The following is a 23,346-nucleotide window of genomic DNA, read 5'->3' as shown; positions in this document are numbered from 1 at the left end:
AATCTCCTCAGATTGGCCGCCAGCTGCCTACCTTTCACGAACCCCGTTTGATCCTCCCCAATCACCTACGGTACACAGTCCTCCATTCTACCCGCCAGTACCTTTGCCAGGAGCTTGGCGTCTACATTAATCAGGGAGATTGGCCTGTAGGACCCGCACACCTCCGGGTCTTTACCCCGCTTCAATATCAGAGATATGGTGGCTTGTGACATTGTCGGCGGCAGGGTCCCTCTGTCCCTTGCCTCATTGAAAACCCTCGCCAAGACCGGGCCCACCAGCTCAGAGAACTTCCTATAAAACTCTACTGGGTATCCATCCGGCCCCGGGGACTTCCCCGACTGCATGGCCTTTAGGCTCCCCAATACCTCCTCTACTCTAATCGGGGCCCCCAGCTCTTCCACTCGCCCCCCCCCCCCCCCCCCCCCCCCAACTGTTGGGAATGTTAACCCGTCCAGAAACCTTTTCATCCCCTCCGGTTCTTCCGGCGGCTCCGAAGTATACAGCTTACGATAGAAGTCCCGGAATACCCTATTCAATTCTGCCGGATCCTCCACTTTGCGCCCCCCCTCGTCCCTCACTCTACCTATTTCCCTGGCCGCCTCCCTCCTCCTGAGTTGCTGCGCTAACAGTCTGCTAGCCTTTTCCCCATACTCGTACACCACTCCCCTCGCCTTCCTAAGCTGTTCCACGGCCCTGCTTGTGGATAGTGCCCCCAGTTCCGCCTGTAGCCTCTGTCTCTCCCTGCGTAAAACCTCCCCCGGGGACTCCGCGTGCTCTTCATCTATCCGACCCATTTCCCTGACCAATCTATCCATCTCTGCCCGGTCTGCCTTGGCTCTGTGGGCCCCAATTGAAATCAGCTCCCCCCGCACTACTGCCTTTAGCGCCTCCCACACGGTCGCCGCTGAGACCTCCCCAGTGTCATTCACCTGCAGGTAATTTTTTATACATTTCCGAAGCCTCTCGCAGATCCCCTCCTTCGACAGCAGTCCCACATCTAGCCTCCATTGCGGGCGTTGATAACTCGCTCCCCCAAACTGCAGGTCCACCCAATGCGGGGCATGGTCTGAAATGGTAATTGCTGAGTATTCCGTGTTCTTTACCTCCCCCATACAGTCCCTGCTTAGTACAAAGAAATCTATCCTGGAATATACTTTATGGGCGTGCGAGTAAAACGAGTAGCCCCTTCCTGTTGGCTGTCCCTCTCTCCAGGGGTCCACTGCCCCCATTTGCTCCATAAACCCTTTCAGCTCCCTTGCCATTGCTGAGAGTCTACCCGTTCTGGGACACGACCGATCCAAAGTCGGGTCAAGGACCATGTTAAAGTCCCCTCCCATTATTAGCCTGCGAGAATCCAAGTCCGGGATCTTCCCCAGCACTCTTTTAATGAAGTCCACGTCATCCCAGTTCGGGGCATATATATTCACCAGCACCACTCTTCTCCCCTCCAGTCTGCCCCGTACCATCAGGTATCTGCCCCCCCTGTCTGCAGATATGCCCTCTGCCTCAAATTGCACGCGCTTGTTGATCATGATTGCCACCCCTCTGGACTTCGAGTCCAAGTCCGAGTGGAAGACCTGGCTAATCCAGCCCTTCCTTAGCCTGGTCTGGTCTGACACTTTCAGATGTGTCTCCTGCAACATAATTACGTCCGCCCTCAGGGCCCGCAAGTGCGCGAACACCCGCGCCCTCTTAACCGGCCCATTCAGTCCCTTGACGTTCCAGGTGATCAGCCTGGTCGGGGGGCACATCCCACCCCCCCCCCCCACCCCGCTGGTCAGCCATAGCCTTTCTCGGGCCGGCCCCTGACCCGTGCATCGCGCCATTCCTGGCCCGCCCTTCGGCTGCCTCCACCCTCGACCTCCTTTCCAGTGCCTATTTCAAGTCCCTCTCCCGTCAGCAGAACAGCCCCTCCCTCCCCTAACCCCATCCCCCAATACCCCCACCCCTGCCATCTACTGGCTGTAACTTCCCCCCCCCATCTGACTTCCTTGACTAGCCAATCTGCTAGCCCGGTGACTCAACACTCCGGCGCCTTCCTGTCCCATTCCCCTTGTTTCCCCGTCCTCCTCCCCACCCACTGGGGCAAGCCGGCTCCAGTGTCTTCCGCGAGCTGCACAAAAAGCCCAAACAAGAAAAAACCCACAGAAAAAAGAGAAAAAGCACATAAATGTCCATGAACAAAGGAAAGAGTCTCAAATGTTCCGCTTGGCCCCTTTGGCCAGCAAACCGTTGAGCAGCAGTCCAGGCACATTCGGCGTTCCTTCCCACAGAAATCCTCGGGCCCTAACTCGCGTCCTTGGGGCCTCCTTTCGGGACCAGCCCCAGGTCCCTCACAAAATCCATCTCTTCTTCGGGCTCGGAGAAGTAGTGGTGTTGACCCTGGTGCGTGACCCATAGCCGAGCTGGGAACAGCAGACCAAACTTCACGTGCTTCTTGAACAGCACCTCCTTGACATTCTTAAAGGCTGCTCACCGCCGAGCCACCTCCTGGCTTAGGTCCTGATAAATGCGGAGAACACTGTTGTTCCACGTGCTGCTCCTGGCGCTCTTTGCCCACTGCAGCACCCGCTCCTTGTCCACGAACCTGTGGAACCTAATCACCATCGGGCGGGGGCGTCCGCCCGGCTGCCCCTGCCTTGCCTGCACTCTGTGTGCCCCCTCCAGCTCCAGCGGTCGCGGAAAGGCTTCGGCCCCCATCGGCTGCTTCAGCAGGTCTGCTACAAACGCTGCAGCATCAGCTCCCTCCGCCCCCTGCGGGAGACCAACCATCCTCAGATTGTTCCTGCGGACTCTATTCTCCAGCTCCTCCACTCTGTCCAGCAGTCTTCTCTGCCGCTCTTTCAGGCCGTCCACTTCTAGCGCTGCAACCGTTTGCGCATCCGCCTGCTCCTCCACCGCCTCCCCCAGCTCCTTAACTTTAACATCCTGGGCGTCCAGCCTCTGGTTCAGCTGATCCACCGCTTTCTGGATTGGGTCCAAGCTGTCCCGCTTCAGCGCTTCAAAACTGGACTTCATTACCTGGAGCATGTTATCCAGCGCCAGCTGGATTGCTGAATCCGGGGTCCGTGTGTCCGCCATCTTAGGTCCCAGGTAATTTTCTTCAGGTCCTTGTCTCTGTCCCTTTTTCTCCTTCTTCTTCTGCCTTCTGGAATCCCGCTGTTCCATGTGCCGCAGCCCGCTCCTCAGCGCCTTAGCTGCCGCTTTCCTTCGCCCAGCTCCTTAGATTTTACCTCCTGAGCATCTGAAGTGGGTCCAAGCTGTCCCTCCTCAGCAACTCCAAACTTTTTTTTCCCTTTGTCCTGGAGGAAGGAAGGTTTGTGGGTCCGCCATCTTACCCTTCAGGTCAGCTTCCTCCTTGCCTCCGTCTCTCTCTCTTTCTTCCTCACCTGCTGGCCTCCCACACTTCCATCTGCTGCAGCCCGCTCTCCTCTTCTTTCCCGGCAGCCTTTCTGCCGCCCCCGTGGTCCCGCTATCGCGGGGAATCAGCTGTTCAGCCCCGCCGGAGTGAGAGCCCGCCAAATGTGCGGCTCACTCGGACATCGCCGCCACCGGAAGTCTGCCTTACAAGTCTTATTGAATTCTTTGAGGAGGTGACCAAGCATGTGGAGAAGGTAAAGCAGTGGATGTCATGTACATGGATTTTAGTAAGGCATTTGATAAGGTTCCCCTATGCAGAAAGTAAGTTGGCATGGGATAGTGGAAAATATGGCCAGTTGGATAACAAACTGGCTAACCAATAGAATCGGAGAGTGGTGGTGGATGGCACATATTCAGCCCGGAGCCCAGTTACCAGTGGTGTACCGCAGGGATCAGTTCTGGGTCCTCTGCTGTTTGTGATTTTCATTAATGATTTGGATGAGGGAGTTGAAGGGTGCGTCAGTAAATTTGCAGACGATACAAAGATGGGCCGGGTGGCCTCCTTCTGCACTCTAAATTCTATGATAATCTATGATTAATCAAGGACAAAGGTTCAGCACAACATCGTGGGCCGAAGGGCCTGTTCTGTGCTGTATTTTTTCTATGTTCTTTCTATGTTCCCAGGTCAATCAGCACCCCTACCAGCGTCGTCTAGGGGTGTTGAAGCTGCCACAGAGATCGAAACCACGCTCCCGGTGTCACAGACACCCGAACCTCCACCGGCGTCACCACCGAAGCTTCGACGATCACAGAGGACGACCAGGGTCCCCGATCGACTGATTGCTTCATTTTAACATGTACATAGTTAATTGTAAAATTGTAAATAGTTACGATAATAAGGCAAAACGCTGTACGGAGGCATTACGGTACCTCCATAACCATAAATTCTACCACGTTACCATGTTGTAATACCAAGCCACCACCCCCGCCGGACTCTTTTTTTTAACAGGAGGTGGATGTGGTAGTCTGTATAGAGGTATTACGGTACCTAGTAATGCTGGAACACCATTGGTAGATAATGTATGCTTTCTATTGGTCGAGCCTGTATGGTAGCTCCGCCCTGCAAGGCCGGGTATAAGAGCCCGTGCCACTCCAGCAGCTTCCTTTCTGTACCCGAGCTGCTGGGGGAAACATCTAGCTTATTAAAGCCTTCAGTTGTACTACAACCTCGCTTTAGTAGTCATTGATTGTGCCTCACAGGGCCACTTGATAGCAATGTTGATGACTCTTTCTATCACTTTGCTGATGATGAAGAATAGATGGACAGGGAGTTAATTAGCTGGTTGGATTTGTCTTGTTTCTTGTGTACAGGCCACACCCGGGTAATTTTCCACATTGACGGGCAGATGCAAGTTTTGCCGTTGTACTGGAACAGCTTGGCTAGGGGTGTGGCAAGTTTTGGAGAACAAATCTTCAGTACTTTTGAAGAAATAATGTCAGGGCCCATTGCCTTTGCATTATTCAGTGCCTTCATTTCTTGATCTCATGTGGAGCGAATTGTATTGACTGAAGCCCGATAGATGTGATGCTGGGGACCTCCGGAGGAGACTGAGATGGATCATCCACTTGGCACTTCTGGCTGAAGATTGTTGTGAATGCCTGAGCCTTGTCTTTTGCACATATGTGCTAGTCGCCTCCAATATTAAGGATGGGAATATTTGTGGAGCCTCGCCCCCGGTGACTTGTTTTATTATTCACCACCATTCACATCTGGATGTGGCAGGACTGCAAAGCTTAAGGGCAGCACGGTTAGCTCTGCTGCCTCACAACGCCAATGTCACAGGATCGATCCCGGCTCTGGTTCACTGTCCATGTGGAGCTTACACATTGTCCCCGTGTTAGCGTGGGTTTTGCCCCCACAACCTAAAAAAATATGTGCAGATTAGGTGGATTGGCCACACTAAATTGCCCCTGAATTGGTAAAAATGAATCGGGTACTCTAAATTTACTTAAAAAAGGACTGTAGAGTTTTGATCTGATGCATTCGTTGTGGAATCGCTTATCTCTGTCTATTACTTGCTGCTCGTGCAGTTTGGCGCATAAGTAGTCCTGTGTTGTACTTCACCAGGTTGACACCTCGAGCTGGATTCTCCGATTGTAGGGCTATGTCCTCACGCTGGCCACCGATCCTCCATTTGGTTGAGGGCTAGCATGAAGGCAGCATGGAACACCCGGCTCTAGCTGCTGATGCGGCCCGGAGAATTGCCGGGTCCGTGGCCGCACATGCGCACGGCAGCAGCCGCGCCATGCAACATGGCGCAGGCAGCTCGACGACCCAGATTGCGAAAGAGTGCCCCCCTTTGGAGGGCTTGCAGGCCCCAGACCACCCCCAACAGTGTCCCCAACCCCTGGCAAAGTGCCCCCACCCCGAGGATCGGCCCTCCCTGGCTGTGGTGGTGCTGGACTGAGTCCACAGCAGCCATGGCGAGTTCCCAAAGGATGAGACCACACGTGGCTGACGCCGTCGGGAACTCGGCCGATTGTGGGCAGAGCATCGAGTGTTGAGCCTCAGGCAATGTCTTGAGGCCGTCGAAACGGCACGCGCCGTTCTCGGAGAGGACACCGCTTTGGAAGGAGGGAGCATTGATTCGGTCGTGAACGGTGATTCTCCAGCCGATCGCCGAACGCGATTGCGGCATCGCCGACAGGAGAATCCCATGCCTCATCTCTCGGAAATTCCTGGTGTTGCTCCTGGTATGCTCTCCTGCACTCCTCATTGAACCAGGGTTGATCATCTGGCTTGGTAGTAATGGCAGAATGGAGGTATGCCAGACCATGAGATTGCAGATTGTGGTTGAACACAATTCTGCTGCTGCTAATGACCCACGGCATCTCATGGATGCCCAGTCTTGAGTTGCTAGATCTGTTCGAAGTCTGTCCCATTTAGAATGGCAGTAATGCCACAAAACAATGAAGGGTATCCTCAATGAGAAAACAGGACTTTGTCTCCACAAGGACTGTGTGGTGGTGACATCTATCGATACTGTCATGGACAGATGCATCTGCAGCAGGCAGGTTGGTGAGGATGGTGTTGAGTATGTTTTTTCTTCTTGTTGGTTCCCTCACCACCTGCTGCAGTCCCAGTCTAGCAGCAATGTCCTTAAGGGCCCGGCCAGCTCGGTCTGTGGTGGTACTATCATGCCACTCTTGGTGATGGACATTCAAGTCCCCCACCCAAAGCCTATTCTGCACCCTTCGCACTCTCTCCCGATTGTATACCACTGTTGAGACAGGACATACCCAGGAATGATGATAATGGTGTCTAGGACATTATCTGTAAAATATGATTCTATGAGTGTGACTATGTTAGGCTGTTGCTTGACTAGTCTATGCGGCAGCTCTCTCAACTTTGGCACAATCCCCCAGCTGTTAGTAAGGAGGACTTTGCAGGGTCGACCTTTGCCGTTGTCATTTGCAGTGCTTGGGTCGATGCCGGGTGGTCCATCTTGTTTCATTCCTTTTGTCGCAGTTGAATACAACTGAGTGGCTTGTTGGACCATTTTAGAGGGCATTTAAGACTCAACCATATTGCTGTGGGTGAGTCTGGTGTCACATATAGTCTAGACGAGGCAAGGATGGCAGATTTGGTAATTATGGCAGATTTCCTTCCCTAAAAGACATTCTTGAACTAGATGGGTTTTTACGACAATTGATAATGGTTTCATGGTCATCATTACACTTTTAATTCCAGATGGTTTATTGAGTTTAAATTCCACCACCCACTGTGGTGGGATTCGAACCTGGGTCCCCAGGTCATTATCCTGGGTCTCTGGATTACTAGTCCAGCGACAATACATGCCACTGCCTCCCCCGATTGTGTCTCTATTCCGTCTTTCCTCGAATGCTGCAGGTGGCATCATTAGCCACTTTTTCAATGAATACCATTTGTCACCCAGCAACCAACAAACCAGTTGAGCTGGACTCACAAACAGCCTTGGCACCTGTGCTGCAGTACGTATGCATCATGGGAGCTGACAGGGTACCTTGCACAGACTTGATAGGTGGGATTCTCTAATAATGTGGCTATGTCCCCACGGCGGCGTGAAAACTGGCGCCAACCACTCTGGCGTCAATGGCCTCCGAAAGTGAGGAAGTCTCCCCTTCCTAGGGGGCTAGATTGGCCAGGAGAGGTCCCCACAGCTCCAACTGACGCGGCCGACGCGAGTTCGCGCATGCGCAGAATGGCCGGCATATTTTCGCGCATGCGCGGAACGGTCAGGATATTCCCGGGCATGTGTGGGTATTTCCTTCTCCGCGCCGGCCCCCGGGCAATATGGCGGAGCCCTACAGGGGCCCGGCGCGGAGTAAAGTAGGTCCCCACGGAACCAGCCCGCCCGCCAATCGGTAGGCCCCAATCGCGGGCCAGGCCACCGTGGGGGCCCCCCACCGGGGTCGGATCCCCCCGCACCCCCCCCCCCCCCCCCCCTCCAGGACGGACTCTGCACACTCACCTTCCAGGTCCTGCCATGTGGGACCTGAGTAACCCACACCAGCGGGACTCGGCCAAAGTCGCCGGCCACTCGGCCCATCGGGGTCCGGAGAACCGCCGGGGGGTGGTTGCTGTCAATGGCCCCCGACCTGTGTGGCGGCAATCCCGCGGGCACCCGAAAATTGGTGCCAGAGAATGGGGAAACTGGTCTCAGGGTGGCAGGGTGCGATTCTCGCGACCCCCCCCAGGGATTCTCCGACCCAGCGCCGGGTCGGAGAATCCCAGCCAGTGCTGAATCTGGGTGTGGGGGAACCCTACAATATCTGCAAGTCTCTGGCTTACTCAGCCTGGATGGCTTGGTAAGGGATGAATGTAAGGATCTGTCTGGATAGAGCGTCAGGTACGAGCATTCGCAGCTACAGATAGCTGAATGGGCATTGTGCACAGATCTCCATGGACCCTTGGAAAGATCAGATGCATGGAAGTTGAGGGCAACTGTGACCTTCAAAGCCACTGGTATTGGGTGTCCACTCACACAGTTGCTGGTGATCTCCAGTTCAATCTTGCGGCACAATAATGTTTGCCTGGAGAGACGGAGGTTTTTGCAGCAATGAAACTCATACATGTTGAGGCAGCTGGCTAGCTGCCTGCACTCTCTGGCAGCAGGTTTGTGTTGTCTTCTGTGATGTGCTCCTTTCTCTTCCTGGTGGCCCTGAAAACCTTGTGCCTGTGCCTCTCGTCCCAAAGGTCCCTATAATGCTGCCTGTGGATACCCGGCCTCTTCTCTCTCTTCTGCCCCTCTGTTTTTGCTCTGAGGAGGACCCCCTGAGGAGTTCACAATCCACATCTGCTGAAATGCGAATGGCATTGCCCTGTTCGCTAAAGGCCACTATTGGCAGAAATGCTCCAACAGAATTACAAGAACATAAGAGCCCTCAGAACAAGGTTAACAGTGCAAAAACCTCACAAGAAGCCAGAGCAAAAGGACTGAAATCGCAACAGCAATGCTACAGAAAACTCATCTCTGAACTCGGCACAACTGCCAGTATTCCTGCCCTCTTTTATTGCGCCCCAAATTGAGAAAAGTGAAAAGACAGTATTAATGACAGACTTTGGTGTTCAGGGCACAATTCCAAAATTTGTGGATTATATGAAACTTGAAAGCATTGTGAAAGATTAGTATGGAACTTCAAAAGGACATAGATAGGTGGATAAGTGGCAGGTGAAATTTAACACAGAGAAATGTGAAATGAAATATTTTGGTAGGAAGAACACAGAGAGACAATTTAAAATAAAAGGGTATAATTCCAAAGATGGTGCAGGAGCAGGGTGTCCGGGCTGTGTGTGTGCATTCATCAATGATGGTGGCAGGACAGGTTGAGAGTGTGGTTAATAAAGCAGGCAGCTTCCTGGGCTTGAAAAGAGCATAACGGCAGGGAAGTCATGTCAAACCTATTTAATTTACATTTGAAGTTGTCCAGTCGGCTGGGCCCTTTCCAAAGTTTCAGGAATTTTGGGAGATGAACGGTAATGCATCCACGATATATACAGCCACAGACTCAGATATTTTAGACTCTGTGGCCATTTTCTCTTCGAATAAATTTCACAGATTAAGGATGTAGAATCAGACGATCTACAGATTTGGTGGATACAGGAGCTTGGAGTGGAGGATTGAAGCACTATGGTCACAGACTTACTGTGATCCCTGTAAAAATTAAAGTCCCTCTGGCAGTTCGCTCCTTTTACTGGTTGAAATAGGATATTGACATTCTCCCACCAATTGAACGCACCCTGCTGCATTGCCGTGCCTCTTTATCAACCAACCACAGGGCAGTTCAGGGGTCACAAGACCTTGACTGCAATTCATGTTGTAATAAATAATTAGGATATTCAGTCTGGCATGAGTTTTGTCAAGGGACCCTTCTGACATTACTGTTGCGCAGGATCACAATATCTCATTCAGAACATAGGTGTAGACCATTCAGCCCATCGAGCCTGCTTCACCATTCAATATGATCATGACTGATCGGACAATTTAATGCCATTTAAACACACAGTTCCTATAGCCCTTTATGTTATTGTTAATCAGAAATCTATCAATCTCTACCTTAAACATACTCAATGACTGCGCTTACACAGCCCTCTGGGTAGTGAATTCCAAATATTCACAATTCTCTGTGTAAATAGATTTCTCCTTACCTCGGTCCTAAGTGACATCACCCTTATTCTGAAGTTGTGCCGCCTGGTTCTGGATTCCCAAACCAAGAGAAACATCTCACCTGCATCTACCCTGACTATTCTTCTTAGTATTTTGTAGGTTTTAATTAGATTACCTCTCATTCTTTGAAATTCCATGGAATGTAGGCCCAGTTTGACCAATCTCTCTTCAAAAGACAGTCCCACCAGCCCCAGAACAAGTCTGGTGTACCTTTGTTGCACTCCCTCTATGGCAATAATGTCCTTTCTTTCTGAGGTAAGAGGGCCACAACTGCACATAGTACTCCAGATATAGTATAACCAATATTCCACACAATTGAAGCAAGATTTCACTCTTGTACTCAAGTCCTCTTGCGAGAAAGGCAGTGATTCCATTATATGAGGTGATCTAATGGAAAATGTGGTAGAGCCCTACAGGGGTGATATTTGCTACCTTCCAATCTTCAAAAATTGTTTCACAATCAACAGAATTTTGGCAAATGATCACCATTGCATCCACTATCTCGATAGCAATCTCGGAAAATTGGAGACACATGTTCATTCTATCTCACCTTTAATAGCTTCTTTGTCCTTGCCAAGATTTGCTGTTACAGTTGCTGTGGGATAGCTGTGACAATTTGCCCATTCATGTCTGAGGCAAAGTGCAATCAGGATTTCATGGATTTAATGCGACCAAGTAGCAGTCATTTGTGAATCTCCCTTTGTTTCTGATGGGCATCTCAGCTACCAATCTGCAGTGAGCAATAAAGATGGTGGCCAGCAGGATGGTTTGGGGTGGTATCATGGGAAGAAAGGGTCTCAGGTCAGAGGGTGGGGAGTGTAGTTGCAAGTGAGGGACAATGTAGCCAGGGAGAGGGGACTAGAGTCTAGGGGTGGAGGAAGATCAGTCAGGTGGGTTGGTGGGCGTACTCAGGGGGTCTCCTGGGGACTGTTCTGTGGGCGGTCGGGATGAGTAGTTGGATATGATGAGAGCTGTTGGGATGTGGGGCCGTAGTGGGGGGGGGTCCTGTGACCTGTGAGGTGAAAGGTGGCTGGGGGGAGACTTTGGAGGGGTTCAGGGCGGGTCTGTGCTCAAATTATCCAGAGGTTAGAAGTAGTTTTAATTCTTCTAACTTTCCTGGTACCTGTTATTGTAAAACAGTAAAAATTATCCAAAGTTTGCAATTTAAAACATATTGAAGGGTGGTTCCTCGTGCAGGGCAATGGGTCTAAACGTCTGCAGAGTGGTCTGCAGTCTGCAGATATGCCACTTTCTTCTCCTGAATATTTTTTATCCCATCTCAACCGACCTTCGGGCCAGGCATGATCTGTGCAGGGGAGCACATTCTTGAGGCCTTCAGGCAAATGTCAGGAGGCAACATCCTCTTTTATTGCGGCACTAGCTTCAGTAAACCAGGTAAGGTAAAGGATTGGTCAGGTGGGGGCTTGGGGAGTCCCATGGAAGATAGAGGGGGGATTGTAGAGGTGGTGTTTGTGTCCCGATGGAGGTGGTAGGCAAGGAATGGAGGAGTCCCCCAGTGGTTCAGGGGTATCAGGTGAGTCCTGGGGAGTTTAGGGAGGGTGTGCATTAGTTCCATGTTGGGGCAGGGGATTTGGTGTGGGTGTGTACAATAGTTACCAGAAACTATAAGTGGTTTTAATTCTTCTAACTTTTTCTGGGTAACTGTTGACATAAGGCAGTTAGAACCATTGCAATTTAAATTGCATTTTCAGATGGTTTCCAGAGCAGAGCAATTGCTAATCAAAAGTTTGCAGTTCCCAGGTAGTTGTTGTCCAATCCTTACCTGGGTACATTTGGGCATTTGGGACTGAAGAGAGGTCATGCCAGGGAGGAGATGGGGTTCCCAGCATATCTTTGGCGTTCCCACTAGCCCTGGAAGTAATAAATATCTGAAACAGGTGGTTGTCCACAGTGTAATCAACAGGTTTACATGGGGTTTATAAATGCATTAATCATTTTAAATATGTGAATTAAAGAGTAATAATTAATTGAGGTAAATATGTGATACACACAGAATAATCCCAGGTTAGCGCAGTTTTAACTCAGGCTTGGGGTTTTCTTTTTGTACCAGCAGTAGGTATCATTATGAATACCAACTACTCATGGACAATTTGGGATTAATGATTGCAATCTCAATTATGCATGGTTATGGAGAAGTAATCTCAAATTTGTTCAATTAAAATCATGAGGGAGTTTTTTTACTGGAGCGCACTCAAGGACACCCAAGTGGAGAATCTCCCCTCCTGTATTGATGTATTGTGAGAGTTTATTAGATTACATTTTCCTTCGTATGTGGTGTTTGATTGCAGTCTTGGGCCAATTAGTGCAACATTAGAAACTAGACGTGTGAATTTTATTATATGCAGGACATTTATAGCAAGAAGACTTTTATTCCATTCAGCTGGGCTAAATATGGACCAAAATCCACTATTTACAGCGCACAAGTCAGGAGTATGATGGGATAACTGGATTAGTGCACTTCCAGCAACAAACAAAAAGTTTGACACGATCCAGGACAAAACGGCCAACTTGATTGGCACATAATCCACCACCTTAACTATTTAGTCCCTCCACCACCAATGCACAGCGGCAGCAGTCTGCACTATTTAGAAAATTCAATGCAGCAACTCACCAAGGCTTCATCGACAGCACCTTTCAAACCCATGCCCTCCACCATCTAGAAGGTCAGAGGCAGCAGAAGGATAAGAAAACCACCACCTGCAAGTTCATCCTGACTTTGAAATATATTGCTGTTTCTTCACTGCTGCTGAATCAAAATTCTGGAACTACACCATTCCCCATCCCGCACCCACTACCCTACACCACTATGGATGTACCTACACCACAAGGACCGCAGCAGTTCAAAAATCTCGCTACCACCTTCTCAAGGGAAATTAGGGATGGGCAATTAAGTTTGGCCTATTCAGTGATGCTCACAGCCTGTGAGAAAATACATTTTAAAAATCTTCAGCTTAATTGTTTAAGTTACTGCAACACCTAACACCCAATATTATTACTATTGCAGCTCTTGTTGATTTGAAGTGAATTGTACCTACCGATAGATGTAAGTGTCTGTAGTCATGTGAGACACATCTGGCAAAACTCGGTGGTCCCCAAACTGCAATTCCACGAGAATCTAATAAACATTTACGGCTGGCTGAACCTAAACATTAAGGAAACACAAAACCAAAACAGTCAATATAGTCATATATTTTCTCTTTGCACTCCCTGGAGTCCTGCCAATCATTTCAGCAATCATAGTGTACAGGATTTGCACCCGGTTCAATCATTAATTAAAATAATGAAGCAGCCAAATTTTGGTAATTTTGGCAATGCAGAGTTGCAATAGCAGCTGGAGGTTCAAGTTAACAGATTTGAAGCATTATTGTGTCAACTATTTAGGAAAGCATAAAGTGGTTTCAACAAAACCAGGTGCTATTCTATTTTTTTAATATATATTTTATTACAAATATTATCAAACTCTTACATACAAAAGCATGCTATATCATTAAGTTTGTCATTTTTATTTTAACAAAGTCACTGCAACAATCATAAATCCCCTATCAGCCCCTCAGCTCGACTATCCTCCCTACTTTAACCCCGCACCAACCCTTCCGCCCATCCCCTAATTACAGTAGCACAGTGGTTAGCACTGTTGCTTCACAGCACCAGGGTCCCAGGTTCGATTCCCGGCTTGGGTCACTGTCTGTGCGGAGTCTGCACGTTCTCCCCGTGTCTGCGTGGGTTTCCTCCAGGTGCTCTGGTTTCCTCCCACAAGTCCCGAAAGACGTGCTGTTAGGTAATTTGGACATTCTGAATTCTCCCTCTGTGTGCCCGAACAGGAACCGAATGTAGCAACTAGGGTATTTTCATAGTGACTTCATTGCAGTGTTAATATAAGCCTTCTTGTGACAATAAAAAAGATTATTATTATTAATTGCTGGCCACAAACAGGTCCTTAAAGAAAGTGATGAAGGACATCCATCTGGAATAGAACCTTTCTTCCGACCCTCTTGGGGTATATTTAATCTTTTATAATCGCAGGAATTCTACCAGAGCACCTAACCATGCCGAGGGCCTGGGCAGTACCACCTCCGGACCATGAAGGAGGCAAAGGCCAAGACGTCAGCCTTCACAGCCGAAAGGCACTCTGGGAAGTCTGACACCCCAATGACTGCCACAACAGACACAGCTCCAGCTTGACCCCAATGATCTCTGACATGATCTCAAAAAACCAGACCCAGAACACAACTAGCATGGGGCAGGACCATAACATGTGTGACTGATTCGCAGGCCCCCCTGAACAATGCACACACACGTCCTCCACCCTGGGAAGAACGCACTCAAAGATTTCTCAGTTAAGTGCACGCTATGTATTACTTCAAACTGTATCAGTCTCAACCTATTGCAGAAGGAGGTAAAGTTCACCTATGCAAGATCTCACTCCACAGCCCTCCCTCTAGCCCTAGGCCAAGCTCTTCCTCCCATTTCCCCTTCACCTCTTCTAGTGATGGTTTCCCATCTCCAGAAAATACCCAAATATATCAGAGATCTTCCCTTGCCCCATCTTATCTCTTTGAGCATCCTATTTATTAGTGTGGATCTAGGCAATTGAGGGACAAGGACAACTCTATAAATAAAGTTCCTCGTCTGCAAATACCTAAAAGCACACGTCCATGGGAGTTGAAATTCCTCCTCCATTCCCTCTAGACCCGTAAACCTACCTTCCACAAACAAATCCCTGAACCTCTCGATCCCTTTTCTCCTTCAGATATTGTACATTGCATTCAGCCCTGCTGATGAAAACCTATGATTATCACAAATTGGCGACAATAATGACATCACCCCCAGTCCAAAATGCTGCCTAAACTGGTTCCAAATTCTTAAAGATGCCACTACCACCGGGTTTGTCGATAGTCTGGCCAGGGAGCATGGAAGAGGGGCCATAACCAACACCCTTAGACATGGCTCAGCACAAAAGGCCTCATCGATCCATCCCCATCCCGCACCTGGCTCCTCAAATCATCTTCGACTTTCCCAATGTTCGCTGCCCAGTAATAGAGCATCAGGTTTGGTAGCACCAACACATCCGACTGTCATCTTATCTGCAGGAAGGCTGTTCTAATCCTGGGAGTCTTTCCCACCCAGACAAAGGCAGCCTCCCTAGATCTGTCCTCTTCCTCAGGGAATTTAGCAGCGAGATTTCACTCTTGCTCATACCCTCAGGATCCAAATTTTTTCAACAGTTCCTAATTTCTCCCATACCTGTGAGAGAGGTACAACAACAAATCGTCCCCGTCAACAGACACTCTGGGCTGGATTCTCCAATTTTGAGACTAAGTGCAGACACTGGCATGTGAACCGTGGTGTTTTACGAAAGGAAAAATGGCATAACAGCTGCACTGATTCAGTAAGTCTAAATGGGCTAGCACAATTGGCACATGGAACGTAACTGGTTCCATGTAGAACGGCACCGGATTCGCCGGGTCCGTGATTGCGCAAACGTGGCGGGATGCTCAAACCAGCCGCGCCACATTTCTGCCTCAACTCGCCAGCGGGATGCTCCGTTACACCGGCCGGTCAATGGGATTTCCCATTGTGGGGCAGCCCCACACCGTCGGGAAACACCCAGGCTTCCGGCAAAACAGAGCATCCCACCGACGGAGAATCCAGTCCATGATGTTCACATGCCGCAGCCGCACTTAAACGATCCATCCCGCCACACACACCATCCCAGTCAACAAGGTGGCTGGAAGGAGAGCACACTACGGTTCAGGGACGCTGAGCTGGACACCGTGATAGCATGGATTACCCTGTACTCCGGCCCGGGAGGAAGACTGCCAGGCGCCACTGTTTGCCGTCCCTGGCTGCAGGTGGCAGACGCGGTCAGCGCCGTGGGCAACATTGTTCGGACAGGCATCCAGTGCAGGAAAAAGCTCTGTGACCTTCTCAGGGCATCCAGGGTGAGTAGGCAGCCCCTGGCACGAACCCAGCCCCCCACATACCCGTAACCCAGCGCCTCCACCTCCCCGGGGGACCGCCGAACCCCCACCCCTCCCCACATGCCAGCACCAATGCCAGCTGAAATGGTCGGGTGCCCTGGCCACTAATGCCATCATTAAGCCAACCCCTGGGCTGCATGAGCTGGACCGTCTAACAGTGGCGTTGTCTGTGTTTGCTCCCCCCCCCCCCCCCCCCCCCCCCCCCCCCCGCCCCTCATCCCCCGCAAGGGAATGCCGCGCACAACCACCGGGAGTGGGAAGGACTGGAGGGGTCCACCAGACTTATGGCCACTCAACATGCCCGAGCAGAGGGCACTGAACGTGGTCGGCGGCCCACAGGAAAGAGAGGTCACCGAGGTGGAGGTCGAGGTTGGGTGAGTAAGAACCCCATGACATATGTGTGGACACCACCCCCCCAATCCCTCATCCCCCCCCCAATCCTTACCCCCCTCACCCTCACCTCTCTCACCCCTCCAACACCACCCTCGCCCCTCCCCCGAGCCAGCTGCCTAATCATACATGTCGTCATATGTCTTACAGGACCTGCCAGAGATGGGGCCAGTCCATGGCAGATTTCCTTCCCTAAAATGCAGGCGCCCCTATCAGCCTCGTACTGGGCACCTGAAGCACATCTTGAGGAGGCCAAAGCACAGCTCGACCACACCCCGTTCGCTGTAAGGGCGTCATTGTATGGGGTCTCCGCGTCGGTCTGTTGCCTTCAGATAGGCGTAATCAGACACAACCGCAATGGGTAACCCTTGTCACCCAGCAGCCAACCTCGCAACCAGGGGGAGAGTGTCCCTTGAACATGTCGGGAATCACCAAGTGTGCCAAGATGAATGAGTTGTGCACGCTGCCCGAGTATCAGGCTGAGGCGTGCATGATGCACATCTGTTGATCGCAGACCAGCTGTGTGTTCATGGACTGCAACCCTTTTCTGTTGGTGTAGAGTTGCCTGTTATCCGCCAGTGACCATACGGTGACATGCATTTGTCGATCACCCCCTGGACTCAGGGCATCCGGGCGATGGCAGCGAACCCTGCTGCCTGGGCATCCTGGTGGGCGCGGTCTATATGGAACTGGATGTACTGGTCCACGTGTGCATATAGATTATGCATGAAGGCACAGATTTACATAGATTTACATAGAATTTACAGTGCAGAAGGAGGCCATTCAGCCCATCGAGTCTGCACCGGCTCTTGGAAAGAGCACCCTACCCAAGGTCAACACCTCCACCCTATCCCCATAACCCAGTAACCCCACCCAACACTAAGGGCAATTTTGGATACTAAGGGCAATTTATCATGGCCAATCCACCTAACCCGCACATCTTTGGACTGTGGGAGGAAACCGGAGCACCCGGAGGAAACCCACGCACACACGGGGAGGATGTGCAGACTCCGCACACAGTGACCCAAGCCGGAATCGAACCTGGGACCCTGGAGCTGTGAAGCGATTGTGCTATCCACAATGCTACCGTGCTGTACCTGTGGACCAATGTCTGTGAGATCCCAGACATGTCCCCACTCGGCGACTGGAAGGATCCCGTTGCATAAAAGTTGAGGGTGACCGTCACCTTGATGGCTACCGGGAGTGGGTATCGCCCCCCCCCCCCCCCCCATACACCCGCGGTGAAAGGCGTGACACCATCTTTCAAATGTGTTTCACAGTCCCTCTGTTCATCCGCAGTCTCCGCCTGTATGCCTGGTCCGGCAGGTCCTCAAATGACACGCAGGGCCTCCTGCGGAGCCTCCATGGCACCTCCTCCTCGGCCTGTTGGGCGGCCGGCCCTCCAAACTGTGCAGCCGCCACATCCGCCTCTGCAGCCCGCTCCGCTGCTGCAGCTTCCCCCTCCTCTCTGAGCTGCTCCCGCTCATGCTGTCGCAGGGTATCTTGCAGGCCTGCGGCTATCACCACAACAGCCAGCATCGCAGGTTGATGTCCGAATGCCATTGTCTGCAGGGGATGGAAGGCCAACATGTTAGCATGGCGCATACTCCCGTGTGCATGGAGGGACCATGGGCTCCACAGTGGCCCCCGTTGGCACTGCGGGCCCTGCCCAGGCACGTTCCCCCCCCCCCCCACAGCCCCGCACCCTTTCCCAGTTGGTATATGGCCCCATTGATGCCCCCCCGTCCTGCCGTCCCTCTCTGCTGCTGGGGGCACCATTGGCTGGCAGTGCCCTCAATGGGGGCTGCCTGGATGGTCCCCGGTGGACGGCGGCCATTGGGCGGGGTGTTCGGTGCCGGGCCGGGAGGGGCGCGTTCTGGCGGGGGGGGTGCACACATATGGCTGGTGTCATATGTAGAACCAGGGCCCGGGGTGGGTGGTGAGTGGCTATTCAACAAGACTGCGGTCAGTGCCTGGACACCGCCCCAGTCCCGTGGGGGGGGCACCCCGGCTCGGTTCACACTCCCCGCTCCCCCGGCCCTGGAAGGCCTTCCCCACGCCGTTGCAGCTAACATGGCCGATGTCCAGGTCAGCAGCACGCCATCACTCCACGCCATTTCCTAGCTCCTCTCTTTCGCTCAGCAGCCAGGATGCCAGATTCACGATTTCAATAACTGCAAGTCAACCATGCCTTCAGGAACTCGGCCCATCGGAGGCGGTGAATCGCGGAGGCCCCGGAGCACATGGTGTCAGGGCCGCTCATGATTTTTCACCCTGCGCAGCGAGCAACGCATCCACCCCATTTTCAGGGTGCCGGAGCTTCCCGAATTGGCGTGAAACAGGCGCCTCCCCTGATTTCGGCGTCGATAGCTATCTCCGTACAATCGCGTTTTGCGTTTTCGGCGTCGGCAAAAGGAGAATCCCGCCCTCTATGTTCCTCATTCACCCCCCCCCCCCCCCCCCCCCCACCCTAATATTACTTTCCATCCCTCTGATGAACTGATGGGTGGCACGGTAAATGGGCGGCACGGCAGCACAGTGGGTATCACTGTTGCTCCCCATTTGGGTCACTGTCTGTGCGGAGTCTGCGCATTCTCCCTGTGTCTGTGTGGGTGTAGCTCTGGATGGTCCCGTTTCCTCCCACAAGTGCCGAAAGGCGTGCTGTTAGATGAATTTGACATTCTGAATTCTCCCTTAGTGTACCGAAACATGGGGAATTTCACAGGAACTTAATTTCAGTGTTAATGTAAGCCTATTTGTGACACTAATAAAGATTATTATAGCCTCAGGTGAGATTAGACCCAAATCGCCACAAGACATCGAAGCGGTAGCTCCTCTCCACCCGATCAAAGGCCTTCTCTGCATCAATGGAGATGATTACCTCCGTCACCTGCTCCACAGAGGTGACATGACTATATTCAAAAGCCTCCTGATGTTGGAAGACAACTAATAATAATAATTGCTTATGTCACAAGTAGGCTTCAATGAAGTGTTATGGGCCACGGTTTAGAGAACCCCAAAGTGTATCATGGAGTTCACCTGACTCACAACTTTTAATAGATTGTGGTATGGGGAGCATACAGCCCACTCTACAGGTGTGGTACAGCAGAAATGGAAAAGTATTTTTTAAAAGCAAAACAATGTTTATTCTATGAACTCAAGTTAACCTTCTTAAAATATAGTGAACATCTTAGCAACCATTAATTCAAATACAACCCCAAAAGAATACAACACTAAGTAATCCTTAATAACTACCTAAACAACATCCAGAAAACAGAAGAAACACCTTTTAACAGAAGCACATTAGGTTTACATTCACTACTGTAAACATTTATACTTCTGAATTCACCAAATGATCAAGAGATAGTCTTTTCATGGCAGAGAAATCAACAGTACACCTGCTCTGTCTGGCTTCAGCTCCAACACTGAAAACAAAACTAAAACACACCCTGCAGCAAACAGCCTAAAATGCAAGTAAAAAGCTGACAGACAGCCCAGCTCCACCCACTCTCTGACATCACTGCATTTTGTAAAGATACACTCACTACAGATATTTATATACACACTCATTTATAAACATCCATTTCTTAAAGGTACTCTCACATGACGCCTCCCCCAAGAAAAAAATATAAACCATCAAATTCAAAGGTTTAATTTCAAAGGTTTAATTTAAAGGAATAATTCATGACTGGACAGCTCCAAGGAGTGGTCTGCTCCTCTTGCGCCATGTGGCAGGCTGGGGACAGTTCCAGTCCCTAGGGTCAGCATGTGTGCAGCAAGTGTCTCCAGTTGCAGCTCCTGGAAGTTCGAGTTTCAGAGCTGCAGCGGCGGCTGGAGACACTGTGGAGCGTCCGTGAGTCGGAGAGTATCATGGATAGCACGTGTAGAGAGGAGGTCACACGGCAGGCTCAGACTCTGCAGGCAGGAAGGGAATGGGTGACCACCAGACAGAGCAAGAGAGCGAGGCAGGTAGTGCAGGAATCTCCTGTGGCCATTCCTCTGCAGAACAGATATACAGCTTTGGATACTGTTGAATGGAATGGCCTCTCAGGAGAAAACAGCAACAGTCAAACTCGTGGCACCACGGTTGGTTCTGCTGCAGAGGGGAGGGTGATAAGTGTGACAGTGCAATAGTTATAGGGGATTCAATTGTAAGAGAAATAGACAGGCGTTTCTGTGGCCGCAAACGAGACTCCAGGATGGTATGTTGCCTCCCTGGTGTGAGGGTCAAGGATGCCTCGGAACGGGTAAAGGACATTCTGGAGGGGGAGGGTGAACAGCCAGTGGTCGTCATACACATCGGTACAAACGACACAGGTAAAAAAAGGGATGAGGTCCTAAAAGCAGAATACAGGGAGGAAGGAAGGAAGTTAAGAAATTGGACCTCGAAAGTAGTGATCTCAGGATTATTACCGGTGCCATGTGCTAGTCAGAGTCGAAATGACAGGATATAGAGGATGAATTTGTGGCTGAAGGGATGGTGTCAGGGGGAGGGTTTCAGATTCCTGGGGCATTGAGACCGTTCTGGGGGAGGTGGGACCTGTACAAACTGGACGGGTTAGACCTGGGCAGGACGGGAACTGATGTCCTGGGGGGCAATTTGCTCGAGCGGTTGGGGAGTATTTAAACTAATGTGGCAGGGAGATGGGAACTGATGCAGGAAGTCGGGAGGTAGTAAAACAGGGACAGAAACAAAAGGCAAAAAGGGGAAAAGTGTAAGGCAGAGAGGCCATAGTCAAAAATGGTGACAGTACAAGATACAGTGACTGAGCGGACCTCAGTGAATAGACCCAGAATACGAAAAGGAATAAAACGGGAAGTAAAAACATAAATGGAAAGCGGCGCGGCAGGTTGTTACCTGAAGATATGGGTTCAACGACAAGGAAAATTAGGAGAAAAGTTAAGAGGAAAAATAACTTACGAGGTTACTAATCAAGGTGTTAAGATTCAAAACAGAGATATAAAAGCCAACATAAGTATACTTTACCTGAATGCTCGTAGTATTCGGAATAAGGTAAATGAGTTGATGGCGCAAATCATCATGAATGGCTATGATTTAGTGGCCATTACTGAAACATGGTTGAAGGATGGTCACGACTGGGAGTTAAATATCCAAGGGTATCAAACTATTCGGAAGGACAGAGTGAATGGTAAAGGAGGTGGTGTGGCTCTGTTATTTAACAATGACATCCGAGCAATAGTAAGGGATGACATTGGTGCTATGGACGATAAGGTTGAATCCATTTGGGTGGAAATCAGGAATAGTAAAGCAAAAGAATCACTGATAGTAGTCTATAGACCACCAAATGGTAACATTCTGGTGGGGCAGACAATAAAAAAAGAAATAACGGATGCATGTACAAATGGAACAGCAGTTATCATGGGGGATTTTAATCTACATGTCGATTGGTTTAACCAGGTTGGTCCAGGCAACCTTAAGGAGGAGTTTATAGAATGTATCCGCGATAATTTCCGAGAACAGTATGTAATGGAACCTACAAGGGAGCAAGCGGTCCTAGATCTTGTCCTGTGTAATGAGACAGGATTGATTCATGATCTCATAGTTAGGGATCCTCTCGGAAGGAGCGATCACAATATGGTGGAATTTAAAATACAGATGGAGGGTGAGAAGGTAAAATCAAATACTAGTGTTTTGTGCTTAAACAAAGGAGATTACAATGGGATGAGAGAAGAGCTAGCTAAGGTAGACTGGGAGCAAAGACTTAATGGTGAAACAGTTAAGGAACAGTGGAGAACTTTCCAAGCGATTTTTCACAGTGCTCAGCAAAGGTTTATACCAACAAAAAGGAAGGACGGTAGAAAGAGGGAAAATCAACCGTGGATATCTAAGGAAATAAGGGAGAGTATCAAATTGACGGAAAAAGCATACAAAATGGCAAAGATTAGTGGGAGACTAGAGGACTGGGAAATCTTTAGGGGGCAACATAAAGCTACCAAAAAAGCTATAAAGAAGAGTAAGATAATGAGAGTAAACTTCCTCAGAATATAAAAACAGATGTAAAGGTTTTGACAAATATATAAAACAAAAAAAGAGTGGCTCAGGTGAATATTGGATGAGAGGGGAGATTTAATAATGGGATATGAGGAAATGGCTGAGGAACTGAACAGGCTTTTTGGGTCAGTCTTCACAGTGGAAGACACAAATAACATGCCAGTGACTGATGGGAATGAGGCTATGACAGGTAAGGACCTTGAGACGATTGTTATCACTAATGGGTTCATAAAGGGCAGGCCGTGCCTAACTAATTTAGTGGAATATTTTGAGTACATTACCAGTGCGGTAGATAACAGGGAGCTAATGAATGTGGTATATCTGGATATCCAGAAAGCTTTTGACAAGGTGTCACACAAAAGGTTGCTGCATAAGATAAAGATGCATGGCATTAAGGGTGAAGTAGTAGGATGGATAGAGGATTGGTTAATTATTAGAAAACAAAGAGTGGGGATTAATGGGTGTTTCTCTGGTTGGCAATCAGTAGCTAGTGGTGTCCCTCAGTGATCAGTGTTGGGCCCATAATTGTTCACAATTTACATAGATGATTTGGAGTTGGGGGACCAAGTGCAATGTATCCAGGTTTTCAGATGACACTAAGATGAGTGGTGAAGCAAAAAGTGCAGAGGATACCGTAAGTCTGCAGAGGGATTTGGATAGGTTAATTGAATGGGCTCGGGTCTGGCAGATGGAATACAATGTTGACAAATGTGAGGTTATCCATTTTGGTCGGAATAACAGCAGAAGGGATTATTAATTAAATGATAAAATATTAAAACATGCTGCTGTGCAGAGAGACCTGGGTGTGCTAGTGCATGAGCCACAAAAAGTTGGTTTAGGATTCGACTTCCGGTCGGCGAGCAGAGCGGTCGCA

At 50.1% G+C, this 23,346-nt stretch overlaps 1 protein-coding gene across 11 annotated transcripts in view; it reads right to left on the bottom strand.

The window, feature by feature from the left end:
• adgrb2 (adhesion G protein-coupled receptor B2) overlaps window positions 1-23,346 on the bottom strand; it is a 1,298,770-nt gene that overhangs the window by 690,585 nt on the left and 584,839 nt on the right. For all 11 annotated transcript variants that reach the window (XM_038801790.1, XM_038801818.1, XM_038801834.1 and 8 more), the window contains one exon: window positions 13,124-13,230. In XM_038801790.1, coding sequence (XP_038657718.1) covers window positions 13,124-13,230 — 107 coding nt within the window. The remainder of the gene's footprint in view (window positions 1-13,123; window positions 13,231-23,346) is intronic.

The sequence above is a fragment of the Scyliorhinus canicula genome, chromosome 1 (assembly GCF_902713615.1).
Source record: "Scyliorhinus canicula chromosome 1, sScyCan1.1, whole genome shotgun sequence".
In the NCBI taxonomy this organism is placed as follows: domain Eukaryota; kingdom Metazoa; phylum Chordata; class Chondrichthyes; order Carcharhiniformes; family Scyliorhinidae; genus Scyliorhinus; species Scyliorhinus canicula.
This window is presented reverse-complemented; position numbering and strand designations above follow the sequence as displayed.